Source organism: Lepidochelys kempii, chromosome 1, assembly GCF_965140265.1.
Source record: "Lepidochelys kempii isolate rLepKem1 chromosome 1, rLepKem1.hap2, whole genome shotgun sequence".
Classification (NCBI taxonomy): domain Eukaryota; kingdom Metazoa; phylum Chordata; order Testudines; family Cheloniidae; genus Lepidochelys; species Lepidochelys kempii.
Genome location: NC_133256.1, coordinates 325403137 through 325415850, shown reverse-complemented (window position 1 = coordinate 325415850; position 12714 = coordinate 325403137). Strand labels below are relative to the sequence as shown.

Below are 12714 nucleotides of genomic sequence, written 5' to 3'. Positions count from 1 at the left end.
TCTTGGTTCTTGACTCTTTCTAAATGTCTGGTGTGACATGGATATAGATAGGCCCTCATCTAAGTAGCATTTTTCTCCTCCCTCAAGACAGGCAGCAAATTATTTTTTCCCTATTTTGTGTGGCTTTAGTAGTTACAGCAGCAGACGCTAGGTATTTGAGCATCATGTTCCCTGTCTCCTCCCCCCTTTTTTGTTTATGTAGAATAAGTGACTGTCAGAGCTCTGTCTCATTTCTCAGTCTGTTTACCCTTTTAATAATTGATTCTCTCTCATTTATCTCACATTAATTCCAAAATCCACATTAATTTTTATTTCCTCGCTACCATTCACTCTCTTCCTCTTGTATCTTTTCTCTTCCTAGCCTCCATGTTCTCTCACTTTCACTCAGATAGAAGGAGAGAAAAGGGGAAGCCCTGAAGGTTCTCTAGTGGACTTACAGAAGTATCTGGGAAAAGGGGGACACTGATCTCCTTCTACCACTCTGATCCCTTCTAGAAGGAAGCCAGTGGGGGCCTTTGGAGCACTCTCCATCCCTTCACCAGTAGGGTGAGGCCCAGTGGAGAGTAGCTTCCTTTTGTGTCAGGACTTAAGTTAATAGACAAAATTACTTCTGGATGGCATTTATACAGGAGTCTTTCTTTTCTCAACTATTTAGGGTTGGCGTAATCTATGTAATGAGCTGGAGCTCTTTGAGAGCTCCAGAGACCATTTTCAGATTGGACATTTGAGAGATGGAGACCTTATTGTTAGTTTTCCCTTGCACAAGAGTCTTAAATTCTCTGAAGGTGGCATTGAAATTGTGGCTTGCTGGTCCTCCATTCCAGATTTATTACTGCCTGCTGCTAGTGGATCGGTGGTTTTTCCAAGCCTGATGGAAACTCATCTTAAGTGTGGAGTTTAGTATTGTTAATATTACACCTTCTGATAATGTGGCTTTTGCATCTTCGAACCTCCATGTAAACAGTGGTGAAGTAGTTTCTGAATATAAGGACTCAGTTAAAGGGGAAACCAAGAAGAGCAGCTTTTTTCTGGGGCAGTTTGACTTTGCTAGTATTGAACATAATTTTTATTTATTCTGCTGCATATGGAGGGGTTTTGGTTTAGTTTTGTTTTTCTCCTGTGAAATTCCTCATTCTGGGGTGTCCTGGCTCCTTTATCTTTTCCTCCTTCTGTCCCTTATTTTCTGTTCCTCCTTTTTTTATTCATCCTTTGTTCTCCTTAGCCTCAGAAATTTGGAATGATGGGTGCTAGTCAGTTTCTTAGGTTACCATCGTGGGCTACCCAAGAGAGCCAGTTGGGGTCTAAGTCTGGACTAGCGGTAGTCTCTAAATTTGCACTGTTGGGACTTGGCTATGGTAAAGGATATTGTAGCACCTGGGAGTTGAATGTCCCCTTATAAACTCTTAACAGAATCCTTACTGTTTGAGGGCAGGAGCGCTTCCTTCGAGATCTGGCCAAAGGTAGTGTACTTCCTTAGTAACATCCAACATAAATGTTCATTCAGGGTACCTCGCTTAATTGTTCTACATATCATTGGAATATTCTACACGTGATCTAATCTCTATATTAATATTCCAAATAACCAGACTAGTGTTTATGGAAAACATATTCCTAATATTATATTCTGGACAATGATAAATGCTGTAGTGTAGCCACACCTAAAATTGCTTCTAATGAAGTTTTTCCTTTAGCATATGTTTTTTTTATACTTAACAAAATATTTTAAGGGTCGGGAATGAGAGTTTATAATATGATGGTGCTGCCACTACTATGACATTGAAGGAGGCCATGATAAAAATTGTTTCTGCTAATGAATACAAAACTATATATTAAAATGCTTAATGTGGAGGAAAAATAGGAAAATGTTCATTATCTATGTTCTTGTATGTTTAAAAAGTTTACCCAAAGAGAGAATTTTTAAATATTTGTGCTTAAAGTATGGTTTCTTTTCCCTTTGTGCAGGTGCTTGCTGCTCCCTCTCCTCACTTTCGGATGTTAATATAAGGCAGGGTTGGGTCTTCTTTCAGTTTTTTTTTTAAATGATTTGTGGCTTTTGGCTAAGTTGTGTTATGCTGAACACCAGCACTAACATTTAGTGTAGAATGGATTTCTTTTTTGCTAAATTTCATACCAACCTATAGAAAATATTATAAATAAATTGAGGGTGGGGGAAGTAACTTTCTGCCTTGGAAGCTTGTTCGCTCATGCTCAGGAGTGGGAGTAGGGACTGGATAACATGGAAAGAAATACACATCTTTTCCCGTGAAATTCGCCTTATTTCTTTTGATTTGTTCACATTCCCTAAAAATGAGTACATGTCCGTTTTCGTTTGTGCTCCTTGACAATTATACAAATAGACTACCTCCAGGAAATTACCACTCTGGTTACCTTAAAATTAACATTACTTTGGCAGTAGTTTTACCCATGGTTTTAGTTGTACATGTTAATTTCTTCTGAGCACACGTACAGAGAAAGAAGTATAATACATTCAAACATTCCATATACAATTTGCTTTTCCACAGTAATCACAAAATGCATAACGTAGCATAACAAAATTTTAGGAACAAATATTATTCTGAGCTGGAAAGACGTAAATTGTCTATTCAGCCTACCAAGTATGAGTAGATTCCTGTTCAGATGGTATTGATGCCAGGACTTAAATTAGGGAAGCAAAATTGTATTGTTGCTTATGTATAAGAACTAGTGAATTTTCTACTTGCAGCCCATACCTTTTCCCTTCCCTTTCTCAAATCTGCAATTAGAAATATGACTTTTTTCCCCTCCCCCCAGACTTTCATTCTGTATTGCTCAGGGAATACCTTCCAGTGATAGTGTATTGTGATTCCGTTTACATATACAATGTGAACTGCAGACAATCTTAATATGACTGGATCCCCAAGTTTTAAAACATTTAAAATATAATGGTCCTCTTTTTGCTGTATTTTACAGACACTTTAATTTGGAGAAGGTGGGTTTTTTTTATTTGTTGTTAGGCTGTATCAAAATTAGAGGCTCTTGCCTATCTTTCTATCTGCTTCATTTGCTTGTTGGATGCAAGTTAGATTTTATTCCTCAAGCTGTGGATTTATCAGTTATAGAATCATAGAAATATGGGTCTGAAAGGGACTTCGAGAGTTCATCCTGTCCATCCCTGCACACTGAAGTAGGGCCAAGTATATACCTAGACCATCTCAGAAAAGTGTTAGTCTAGCCCAGGGGTCTCAAACTCAATTTACCTGAGGGCCAGTGCCAGTCCACAGATCCTCTTAGCGGGCCAATAATGTCACTGAAGATGGTGTTCAGAAAAGAAAACCTTTATATTTTTTTATTTAGAATTTCTTAGAAATAATAAAGCTGTCATACAACTTTATACAATTCTTCGCCTACCAGAGAGTTTTTAGTGTTTGCCAGACACCTGGCAACGCTTCCGTTCTGTCAGCTTGTTGATGTTTGGCCTCAGTGACTGAGCAGTTGAAACCTTCAGGATTGCAGCAAGGTGTCCATCAGATAGTTGTGTTCGGAATTTTGACTTATTTATATTTATTGTGGGAAAAAGTGACATTGCCTCCATGGCTGACTCTGCCCTGCAACTAATGATGCTGCCTCTGCCCGGCGACTAGCGATGATATCTCTGTTCCTCTCCCCCAGGCAGTGGGAGTTGTGGGGGGCGTTGCCTGCAGCAGACAGAGCTGGCAACATGGCTGCATGGGTCTCTCCTCAGTGGGCTGCAGTGGGGAGGTTTTCAGGCTGTAGATGGCCTGCGGACCAGGACTTTGAGACCCTTGGTCTAGCCTATTCTGAAAAACCTCCAGTGATGGGGATTCCACAACCTCCCTTGGAAGCCTACTCCAGTACTTAACTATCCTTATATTTGGAAAGTTTTTCCTAATAGCTAACGTAAATCTCCCTTACTGCAGACTAACTCCATTACTTCCTCTCTTACTTTCAGTGGACCTGGAGAACAGTTTGATTACCATCATCTTTATAACAGCCCTTAGTATATTTGAAGTCTGTTACCAGGTTCACCCGTACCTCCCTCAGTCTTTGTTTTTCCTTAAGACTAAACATACCCTGTTTTTTTAGCTTTTCCTCATAGGTCAGGTTTTCTAATCCTTTTATCATTTTTATTGCTCTCCTGTGGACTTTCTCCAGTTTGTCTACCCTTGTTCTTAAAATATGGCGTCCAAAACTTGATATATTACTCCAGATGATGACTCACAAGTGCTGAGTAGAGTGGGACAAGTTATCTCCTGTGTCTTCCATGCCACACTGCTGTTAATACACCCCAGAATATTAGCCTTTTTCACCGTTACATCAAATTGTTGAATTGTTTTCAATTTTTGATCCACTATAACCCCCAGATCATTTTCAGTAGTACTGTCACCTAGCTAGTCATTCCCCTATTTGTAGTTATGCTTTTGATTTTTTTCATTCCTAAATGTAGTGCTTTGCAGTTTATTGCTTTGCTCTTTATTGAATTTCATCTTGTTGATTTCTGACCAGTTTTCAATTTGTCAAGGTTGTTTTGAATTCTAATCTTGTCTTCCAAGGTACTAGCAACTCCTCCCAGCTTGGTGTCATGCACAGATTTTATAAGCATGCTCTCCACTGTGTTCTCCAGGTGATTAATGAAACTATTGAATAGTACCAGACCCAGGATGGACCCTGCAGGACTCCCTAGCTACGTCCCTCCAGTTTAACAGCAAATCACTGATTATAACTCTTTGAGTGTGGTTTTCAACCACTTGTGCATGCACGTTATAATAATTTCAGCTAGGTGACATTTCCCTACTTTGTTTCTGAGCACGTCATGTAGGATTGTGTTAAACGGCTTACTGAAATCAAGATATATCACATCTACTGATTCCCTCTTCATCCACTAGACTAGAAACCCTTTCAAAAAAGCGGTAAGGTTGGGTTGGCATGATTTGTTGTTGACACATCCATGTTGGCTATTACTTATCACTCTGGTATCCTTTAGGGGCTTACAAATTTATTGATAATTTGTTCCAGTATTTTTCCAGTAATCAAAGTTAGGCTGACAGGTCCGTGGTTCCCCAGGTCCTTTTTGTTCTCCTTTTTAAGGACTGATGCTAAGTTTGCCCATCTCCTGTCTGGTCCTCCATGAGTTCTCGAAGATAATCACTCATAGTTCCAAGATTGCTTCAGTGAGTTCCTTAAGTATCCAAGGGTGAATTTTGTCAGTTCCTGCTGACTTGTATACAACTAAGTTATCTAAATGTTGTCTAGCCTGTTCTTGCTATATTAAGTTGTGTGTTCCTTCCCTCTTGTTAATATTAATTATGTTAAGCATCTGGTCACAACCTTTTAAAACCTTTTAATGTGACCTTTTTTACTACATGTAGTTTCACCATTTGGAACATAGCATGTGCAAGTCATAAATTTTTTTTTTTTTTATTGTGGCAAAATATCCTCAGTTTTTTTGGACATGAGTTACATAATCACAGTATCTGTTTGTGGTGATTTACAAACAGTCTGGTAATAGTTACATGTGATTTCAATTAAGTTTGCCAAGAATGGAGTTTCTTCCAGCCCAAGGCCAACCATGTTGTTCTCCAACTCAAGTCTTTATAGCTCTGTGTTTTAGAAGCCCAGTGTATGGTCGGAAGTCCAGTCTTCTACAAGGCAAATGAAAGTGTTACCAACTTGCTATTTAAAAATGACCTGCAAAAGAGAAAATAATTTGGCTTTTCCCCTCTTCTTTATGATGTATGAATAAGCAGAAGGTTTGAAAGCTTTTCTGTTTCTGCTTCATTTTTACATTAGATATTCAGGTCTTGCAAACTATTCTTGAAAACTATGGTTGGATAAAGAACTATAAATTTTATGATATGCTAAAGATGTGAAACATTAATTTTATTCAGGCTATTTAAAGCTGTAAACTTCTATTCAAGACACATGATGCAGAAACTCTTTTTAAGGACTAAGTATTACAGCTCCTTTAAGTACTAGAAGAATCAATAGCTGGAAGTTAAAACTGGGCAAATCAAAATAACTCACATTTTTTTAAGAGTGAAGGTGATTAACTAATGGAACAAACTGCTAAGGGAAGTGGTGGTTTTTCCATCTCTTAAAGCCTTCAGATCAAGACCGGATGTCTTTCTGGAAGATATGTTTTAGTCAGACACAAGTTATTGGACTCAACATGAGAGTAAATGGTTGAAATTTGATGGCCTACGTTGTATGCGAGGTCAGGTTGATTCATGTAGTAATCCCTTCTGGCCTTAAAATCTATGAAGAGAGAGAGTTGAAAAAGTTCCCAGTGTATATCTATGTCATTCAGAGTCCTCCAACAAAAAAACATGGAAGGAGAAGACTTAACATTCCTATTTTTAAGGACTTGCTTACATGAGAAAATTATAGTGATTTAGAAACTGATATAGCTAAATCAGTGCAACTTCCTTCTGTGAAAACTCTTATTTAGAATTGAGTGCCTTACGTCATCTATAAATAGGTAGGAAATACCTCAAAACCTCAAACTATTATTCTTCATTAAAAAAATGGATTAAAGTTGATGTTCCTTTGAGTGTACAACGAGGTATTTCCCCCTCTGAAGTTTGATTATGTTGGGGGCCGGGGGAAGCTGTGAAACGGCCTATACAAAGTGCTGTTAAATGCACTAAGTCAAATGTAAAAATAGACTTCGTTAATTTTTTCAGTTACAGTCATGTGTATGAGGTGACTGTACTGTTTATTTCCTTTTAAGGTCTCCATACACTACGCCAAAAAAAAAATAAATAAAAATCACTGGTACTACCAACACTTGTCACCGTCATTTCTAAAAACCCTTATATTCTCATACGCAAATGAGAGTCCAGGTATTGCAACATATAGAGTGCACTAACTTGAGCAAGTTTTTACACCACTCGTACTGGTACGTCCTACAGAGATAAATTGCTAGTGTAAATTGGAAACCTCACAGGTTGCAGTCTCACCAGTATAGCAGGTTCTCCTTGACTTCAGCTCTGCTTTTGAAACACCATGCATAATAAATGACACAATGAAATAAAAATATTTTAATTTTTATTAGAAAAAGAGTAACAATACAAATCTAGTGAACATCAAAACGGACATCAATAGGAACCTGTCTTCTGCTACTTTACAACAAAATCTAAGTAAAGTTAGAACACTAACTTCATTACCATTTAAAAAAAACTTACATTGAAAATCTAAGATGACTGAGATGCATTACCCATGCATTGGACACCTGAAAGATGGTTGGTGGGAGGGAAATTAAGGAACATTATTGAAATGCCATAAGAACACAAACCAGAAAGTGCCCTCCTTCCACCCACCCCCAAAAAGAAAATCTGGTATCTCAGACTTACTACCCCATAGATGTTCCACCCACCACTCGCCTTCTGAGGGGCAGGAACATGCCTCTTTTAATGGTCCTGAGACGAACATGAGAGGAAGAAAAAGCTATTAACGCAACTGAAAAAGTAGGCCTGCAGCCCCCGCTCAGCCAAAGTCCCATCAAAGCAATGACAGTGGTAATTTTTAAAAGAAAAGTTAATGCAATTTCAGAAGATATGACCAATTTGCTTGTTGCCTCAAGCACTTACAGTAGTGCCAGGTTAAAAGAGAGTGGGGGAAGAGGGTTCAAATTACTTTTTGCTATCACTTCATTCCATCAGTAATATAAGGACATAGCATCACACCATCTCCACACTTTTTTTTTTTAAAAACAATGCAGAATGAATCTATGGGAGTAAGGGCAGACATGTCAATCTGTGGCTGGTACAACATGAAGAATTTCTTGAGTATTGTTCACAAGCAACACAGGTTTTGGTCCTGAGCTAGCTGGGGATATGTAGGTGTTGCAAAGGCAGTGCATTCAGCTCCTGGTGGAGTAGTTTAAGGGCATACCACCCTCAAATAGTACTACAGCTTTCTTTGCTAAGGTAAGGAAGGTTGCTATGTCCTGTAATTTTAAGATGGTGGTGATAAATAATGAAGGGGTCTCGAAAAATCTTTTTGTGGAAAGTACAACATAAGAGTTTTAGATCAGTTATACAAAGTGGATAAGTAGATCTGTCTTCCTCTTAAAGGGAAAGTTCTTTGGCTGTAATATAATCAGTGAAATTTATTGAAGTTCATCATTTTTCTGGTTTTATTCAAAGTGGTTGAAACTGGGCCAAGAATTTAAATGACTAGTCTGCCACTGAAAGACCTACATCTAAATGGTGTGTGTGTGTGTGTGTGTGTCTCCTGACCTGTTTTTTTTTCCCCGTTACAACAATTTCGAACTTTAATGGTGCCATTGCCTTTTCTGTTTACATCAGTACTGAATATTCCCTCTGCAGCCCTCCCAATAACTTTTCTGTACTGTTCGGGCACCTCTTGAATTAATACCATAATCACAGCAAAAATCAGTCTAGGTCATTAGACACTAACATGCTAGTAATCACATTTCTGACTTTGGGACACACATTGGCAATAAATCCTGTAGGTTTGTATGCCTTCAGAAAACTAATCTGTTCTCTCCCTGCTTTATTGAACGTTTTCTGATTAGTAGTTTTTATTTTCTGAAGGCTCAGTTTTGCCAGCCACATCTTATACTTCTTCTTATAACCATTGTCCAGACATAGCTCACTTAGTCCAATCCAAATATCTTGTGTACACAATAAGCTTATTGTTGGATAATCTTAGTTGCTTTGTGCAAGAAAATAGACGTGATAGCACATGAGACAGGTGGCATAGTTATTCTCCACATCCCTTGCACCTCCTCTTTTGTTTCAGCCTCTGCTGATGTGTGGCTTTCCAAATCTTTACAGTTTATTTTTTGACTGGCTGGCTCAACACCACTGAAAATGACAGGCAAGGCAAAGTCACATCCAGACTATAATAACTCTAAAATGTTACCATTGAACCTCTCCATCCCAAACCGTTTTTCAGAATAGGTTTTCCTAGTTACATTCTGGCGTTAATTTATCAGCATTACTGCCTGGGGGCTGACTGGTTCAGTGCATAGGTAACGTGCAGCCTTTCATTTTGTAGCTGCTAGTTTAGATCAAGCTGAGATTGGCAGAGACCCAACCCATGTTGTTATCATTTGATGACTGTCTAGTTTAAATGAGCGGATCGTTGTCTCAGTCCAGTTTGGTATGAATTGGCACCCTTTTTTGAGAGTCTCAGAAGGGAGATAAGTAAGTGGAAATTGAACTTCACTCAGTTGTAGAGGTGGTCCTTCCAGTTTAATGTTGTAGCCTAAAAGTAGGATAGTGTGAGAATTTGTACTGCTGCTGCCCCTTATTTGTCTGTCTTATGTATTTGCAGTGCATCCATCACCGTAAAGTTTGATGTACTTTTTCTTTGGCTTAGAGGACTTCATTTCTTGGTCTCTCGAGCAATAAATTGATTGTAATAAAGTAAAAATTCGTACTGTTCCTAAGATGTCTCTATGTAAAATAGTGTGGTGTCCATGGCATCTGACAAAACATAAACTACCATACTTCTGTAAATAGTAGGAATTATCTCCAGGAGGTAGGTGACCTGACTTCTCTGCAGTTAGTATATTTGGTAATTTGTCTAATGGGCTAAAAAAGACATCATCTACTCCAACAAGAACAAGAGAGTTGGGAATGGTGAAATATCCAGAGGCCTTAGTCATCTCATAAGGAAGTTTAATATGATCTACTCTAGACTTTTTTATAGTTTATTAAATGTGTCTTTTTAATGTTCTAAGCATGTACACTTTTAAAAATACAAAATCTTCTAATTAGATCAACATCAGTGTGAAGTCCTTCCCAATCCACCTCAGGGAAATTCTTTGGAAACCATCCTTGTCAATAAATTAAGATTTCTGTTCTAAAGTTAGGATGCTGTTGAAAATGCCTGGTCACTAGTATGCTCCCTTCAAATCAAAGGGCAGTTATATTAAATACTGCAGTTGATCTTAACTGTTGTGGTATCCAATGCGGAGAAAAGTGGTTTTAAAATAGCCAGAGCCCAAAACCTTTATGACTTTATGGGTCAAAACCAACAGCTAAAACTGCACCCTTAAACAAACTGGAAGCAAATGTAGTTTACTGGGCACAGGAATTGTATGCTTCATCCAAGAAGCACTGCTCAGCAATCTGCATTCTGCACAGTCGAATGTTTGAGGCTGGTCTACAAGTGCATTGCAGTAATTCAGTGTGGAAGTAAGGAAGACATGGATAGCTGTGCTGAAGTATATCCCTAAAAATAAAGACTGACAAATGGAGAAGTGCCATCAATTTGGGGTTGAGATCTTACCTCACTTGGCTAATCACTGCTGGGTAAGTTACTGCTGACTCAGTACACATTAACTTACTACTATAGTTCTGTGGAGTAGGAACAGTACAGTGATATAATTCTGTTCACCCCTCCTTGTGCTCATATTCTGTACTTTTGTGACACCTCTGCAGAGGGGAAGAAGAGAAGGTTGGAAGCACAGTGTCAGGGAGGTGGGACTTTGTTGATTTATGTATGAGTCAAAATAGATTCTCTCTCTCTTGTTAGCCATTTTGACTCTTCAGTGCTTGCCAGAGTAAAATATAGCAAACTTATGTTAATCAGAACCCATTGGAAGATTTGTACAATATATAATATTCAGAGTTGTTCTTGAATAACAAGGAGACATTTTGTTAAATAGTCATAAACTGTTGTCTAACTCATCACCTGGAGAAACTGATCTTTGTTCCTTAAGCATGCATGAGGTACTTCACCCCCCTTCTTCCTCATTAAAATGCATTAAATTGAGTGGCTTCACTTTTTCAGTTTTGCATTATTTGCTAATAAACCAAGAGTACAGTAGTAACATTGAGCCTAAAGGTCCAGCAGTCATTTTAATACATGTTAACATTTTATTATTCCATCAGAAACGTTATATAATTTTGTCTATAATCAGACTATGTGAAAGCTCTTCAATGAAAAAAATTAAAAATAACATTGTCCTGTTTTTAAGGATCTCTCTGAGTTTTAAATTATCACGTAGAATTTGGAAGAAAGAGTTAGGATACCTATCAGTTATCCACCACATAATAACCAAACGAAGGAAGAAGAATGTTATTTGCTGAAAGTTGAGTGGGTAAAATGAGAATTGTGGCCATATTAGGTTATCTGGTGGTATATTCAGTCCATTCTAATAATGGCCAATCATGACTGAAGTGAGAATTTTGAGTGTTTGTGGTGTTACATATAATTGTATATATGAACATTATGATTTTATTTTCAACAAAATAGTTTATTCAAACAGAGTGGTGAAAGTTTTGTTCATTTATATACTCTGTTTTGTATGCAGTCCTTTACTTTTGAATTCTAAAACTTTGTGGTTTGATCCTATACTGTCTATGTTCATCTTTAGATTTTTGGCTCAGATTTTTTGATTGAAAGTATGGGAAGAAAGCTTCCTTCAGAAGTATTTTAAGTTCTATGAGAGCTGTCCTACTGAAGATTTTTAGGTATTTATTTATTTTTTTTAAAAAAAAGCCCATGCTGGTAGGGTAATATACTAAAAACTAAAGGTTTATAATGTTTGCCATCATCTGACTATTTTTTTTGTCTTCATGCTGATAACAAAATGAAATTATTGTAAGATGTCTTAGCACAGGGTGCCATTTTAAAACGCAGTATGGAACTGCCGGTTTAAAATGATTTGTTTTCAGTGTTTTTCTTATTTTTAAACAGGGTTTGTGGATGCACTTAGATGTTTGCAATGAGCACTGTGGCTGGCATGCCCCAGTGTTTTGGATACCAATGCACAGGACTCCGTAGTAATCGAATTTATCAGAAACGAACGTCATGAGCATAGTGATCCCGTTTGGGGTTGACACAGCAGAAACTTCTCATTTGGAAATGGCTGCAGGCTCAGAGTAAGTATTTTTAACATAACTGCTAACTTTGTTATTTTTTCTTTTTGTGATGGGCATTTTTGAATAGAGCTAAGCAGACTTCCAATATGTTTTACTTAATAGTTTGAATTTTTAATAGCTATTTTAATTCATCTTCTATAGCTTTATTTTTTCTTCACGTCAGTACTCTCTCTCGCTCTCTTTTTTTTTTTTAAAAGAACGAAGCAGTATTTGTCAGCAGTTCAGTTTATCAAAGGGGATAGTTTTTAAATAAAATATACTTTACTGCGTTAAAATTTTTTCTCGTGTTGATCATTTTGGCTTCCTTAAAGTACGCATCAAAACCTGTTTGGTTGTATTTAGAGTCACAGATATCTCCTTTGGTGCATGGAATGACGTACATGAAATACTGATCATCCGGAAGGGTGTTTTAAAAAAATAAATTTGCGTAGTTTATATTTTTAATTTTTTTATGCATCTGGTTACATTTATTTCTCTCCCAATATTTTAGTCTTTCTATTTGGTAATCCATTGTTTTTGCTTTTTATAGCTGAAGTGGGTAGCTTAAAGGTTTAGGTGTATGTGTGGAATAACTAGACAGACTCCTAGGAATCACAGGTTCAACTCAGCTCTTCGTCTTTTGAGGTAGATAAAAGAGTCAAAACTCCATTTGCTTTGTTCGGTGTCAATCAGATGATTCTTAAAGTCTGGCCCAGTCTGTCTTTTGTAGACATCAAAGACCTCATGGCACTCCTCTTAAGAGGAGTCCTATGATTTATAGAATGGTAGGATTGGAAGGGACCTTGAGGTCATCTAGGCCAGTCCCCTGCACTGATGGCAGGACTAAATATTATCTAGAGCAGTGGTTCTCACACTT

General features: G+C 37.6%; 1 protein-coding gene across 4 annotated transcripts in view; it reads left to right on the top strand.

Moving 5' to 3' along the window:
• The window catches only part of KMT2E (lysine methyltransferase 2E (inactive)), a 118655-nt gene that overhangs the window by 7540 nt on the left and 98401 nt on the right, over window positions 1–12714 (top strand). For all 4 annotated transcript variants that reach the window (XM_073328500.1, XM_073328501.1, XM_073328498.1 and 1 more), the window contains exon 2: window positions 11674–11858. In XM_073328500.1, coding sequence (XP_073184601.1) covers window positions 11788–11858 — 71 coding nt within the window. In that variant the 5' untranslated portion in view covers window positions 11674–11787. The remainder of the gene's footprint in view (window positions 1–11673; window positions 11859–12714) is intronic.